Below are 3126 nucleotides of genomic sequence, written 5' to 3'. Positions count from 1 at the left end.
ATGATGTTCACCTCCCTCCCGTGCTGTGCTTGATGATAGTCTGGCACAGCTCGTAAAGCCCACGCTATGCACGAGCAACCCTCTTGTCGTGGGCTGCTGGGGACTAGGCAGGGGGCTGCAAAGAAATAGACCTGTGGGCCTTGCTTTGTGAGTGACCAAGAGAAGCAGCTCGAGGGGCAGGGGGAGCAGATGCTTGGTCCTGACACTGCTTATTGTTTTTGTTGTGCCTTGGGGATGGCAGCCAGGGATGGGGGACTGTTCAGCTGCCATCCCTCACCAGCTCAGCATCATCGGGGAGTGCAGCAATGACCCTTTCTTCCTGGCACCCCAGTCTATGTCAAGTGATCAAGTGACAAAGGATAAAGTCCTCTTGCCTCTTGACCTAGACACAGTTGAGGCATTGCTCTCCTGGGAGGTTTCGTGGGACACTATGCTTCCCCTGCCAGAGTTCTCTTCGTGTTGCATATTTATCTCTTTGTCCCATCACTTTTTTCCTGCTGTGCTGAACTGTAAGAGAATACCACACAGCCCACAGCATAATTGCAAAACATCAAGAATTTATTAATTTCCAAGTAGCGTAGAGTCTAAAGTTAGCAGCTGTCTTTGCATTTCTTTTCTCTTTTTAAATCAAGCAAATTTATATACATGTTTTCAGACATCTGTATAAATTATGCAACCAAAGTCAGGGAGAGTTTCTTTTCCTGTTTACACACAGTATTTCCAGAAGCATTCGGAAAGGTTCCCACGTTTCTTGTACTGTTTCCTGTCCTTGGTCAAGAAGCGGCCCAGCAACGCGGTTCGAGGATGATTTCCATAGAAAGTCTGAAGTCAAGCAGCATTAGAGAGTTGTGATTAGCGAGTGGTAAATGTTCCCGGCAGGAAAGCATGCTCTTCACTGCCCTGGCCGCTCCCCCCGCCCTGTGTTCCCACTGGGGGAGGAGGGGTGGGTGCCCAGTGTGCCCTCTGATTTAGATTATGCGCTAAAACTAGTCCCTGTCTTACGCCTTTCTGTTTAATTCTGCAGAGAAGTGAACAGGAATGATGTTCTCCATTTGCCTGATAGTTCGTAACAAATCTGTGTAGCCCATGTTGTAGCGGGGGGAAGTGGCCTGCAGTTAATACTGGTTAATGTTCTGGCCTGGCCTGGTGAAGCTGGAAATCGGCCTTTATTTTAGAAAGCTGTTTTTCTGGGGAAAACTGGGGGGTTGGAATGAAATGCTCTGGATTACTCACTTTTTCTTTTATTCCTTTTTTTTTTCCACTTTTCCTTCCCTGTGTATCTAACTGCTAATTGATTCAGCCTCGAGAACAAACACTGGCATGCTGTAGTCTGTGCTGTTTATGAAGTCTGTGGATCTTAAATGATGTCTCAGTAACAATTCTGTGTAGTTTACAATGTGGAGGGGTCTTGATTTTGTTTTTGTTGTCTTGTTTTGGTGACAGATGGTCATTTACTTACCTCTTTGATATTTTCCCTTGGGCTGTAGCTGCTGGGACTAAGACCTGGTAGAGGGGAGACATGACAAAGTGTTTTATCATTTAGGAACCGTAAACCTGACAAGACATTCTCGTATGCTGTAATGCTATCGCTGGCGGAGGACTCGAACTGGAATGCTCAAAGGACTAGAGAGAAAGCCCTTTTGCTGCAGCACAGCAGCTTGTGGCACGCAGTTCCAGCGGGATCTGGGACTCTGTAGGTGAAAGCTGTGCTGTCCTCTTGAGCAGGCATCTGTTATGTCTGTTGCCCCCCCAAACCATCTCTTTCTATTGATTCTGCGCTTTCCGCAAGCACTGATGGGTTTTAAATGACTGTGCTAGTTTGTTTTTTCTGCTAGCTCCTTCTAGGCCAATCCTGCCATGCATATTATATATGGATTGCTATATATATTGCAATCTTTCCTGTAAGGAGCTTTTGCTGGAGGAATTTGAAGACTTTTCCAGCTAGTACTGAGCTGCAAGCGTGGCTGCTCAGCTGCCCGGTTCACTAAGTGACAGCTCTCTGTTGCCTGCACGTGATGTTGTACTTGGGCAAATACCCAGGAGTGGGGCCATGCTATCTCTGTAAGCTGCACGTCCAAACCATGGACACGGTCCCTTGAATTGCCGTGGTAAATCCTCACCTGCTTTGTTGTCTTCAGTCAGTGTGCCCAAGAGCTCTGGCAAAAACTGAAGCAGTGAAGTGCTTCCTGGGCTGCCCATTTGCTCCAGATTTAATCTCGAATCTTCATCAGCTGCAATAGAAGATGACAGAAACAGGCATATGGTAGGAGTATTTTTCCTTTGAATCCCTGTTTCAGTCTGTCTCAGACAATTCGTGGTCAGGTCTGTTGGCCCCACCAGGAGAAGATTAGCATGAAACCAGTTATCCATTTCCATTTAATGAATGCAGTAGGGGATAGTTGGTTTGGGGTTTTTTTTCCTTCCAAAGCTTTGAGAAAAGATGGTAATCTCAGGTTCTCATTTCTCTGACAGATCTTCCTTAAAGGAAGTATTTTGACCAACAGCAGCTCTTCCCATTGCACGGGGAACTCACAACCTATTCCTTCTGGTGTCTGGCTGTAGACAACCCAGACTTCTATGTAAATCTTTTTAAGTCCATTTCTTTATCAACTGGTTTCTGTGCTGGAGCTTTTCTATGAATAAGGACAAAACTTCATGTTCAAGGCCTATTACCTTGCTCTGTTTCCCAACTATTAAGTGCAATAAAATGAGGGGGAGGGCAGGAATAAATGTAGGGAACCTTTAAAACATCTTTTGGCAGCTATACTCCTCAGTGCATTTCAGTCATCTCATCTAATGAGCATGTACAGATATTCTTACTTTTTCTGAAACAACAGATTGCTGGTGGAATTACTTTGCACGTGCGTAGAGGGTTTAGAATTCTGTAACTAGCCTGAGCCTCAGGGCAGGTTGCCAACAGGAGCCCTTTGCTGTGTTATACCTGAGGTAGGTAAGGCTTTTGTAATTCGAGCAGTAAATTTCATCTTTGCTGATATATAGCAGACATTCAAAATTGTGGGCAGTCAGAGGGTGCTGTTATCAAACTCTAGTTGTGTAGATGAATGTCATTTTGTAGTTGCATGTTTGGATGATACTATAGAGTTCTAGTTGCTCGCTCTTCTGGGG

The 3126-nt window shown here is 45.4% G+C and overlaps 1 protein-coding gene across 1 annotated transcript; it reads right to left on the bottom strand.

The window, feature by feature from the left end:
• Nucleotides 1-705: 705 nt before the first annotated feature.
• LOC104501535 (urotensin-2-like) lies at nt 706-2231 on the bottom strand (the record flags this gene model as incomplete). Its single annotated transcript, XM_010145357.1, has 3 exons — nt 706-822; nt 1460-1503; nt 2121-2231. Coding segments are annotated over 3 exons (272 nt in total), but the record flags the coding sequence as incomplete, so codon positions are not given.
• Between the last annotated feature and the right edge of the window lie 895 nt (nt 2232-3126).

The sequence above is a fragment of the Buceros rhinoceros genome, unplaced genomic scaffold (assembly GCF_000710305.1).
Source record: "Buceros rhinoceros silvestris isolate BGI_N320 unplaced genomic scaffold, ASM71030v1 scaffold12121, whole genome shotgun sequence".
NCBI lineage: Eukaryota > Metazoa > Chordata > Aves > Bucerotiformes > Bucerotidae > Buceros > Buceros rhinoceros.
The sequence above is the reverse complement of the archived record's forward strand: the minus strand, read 5'-3'. Positions and strand labels throughout refer to the sequence as shown.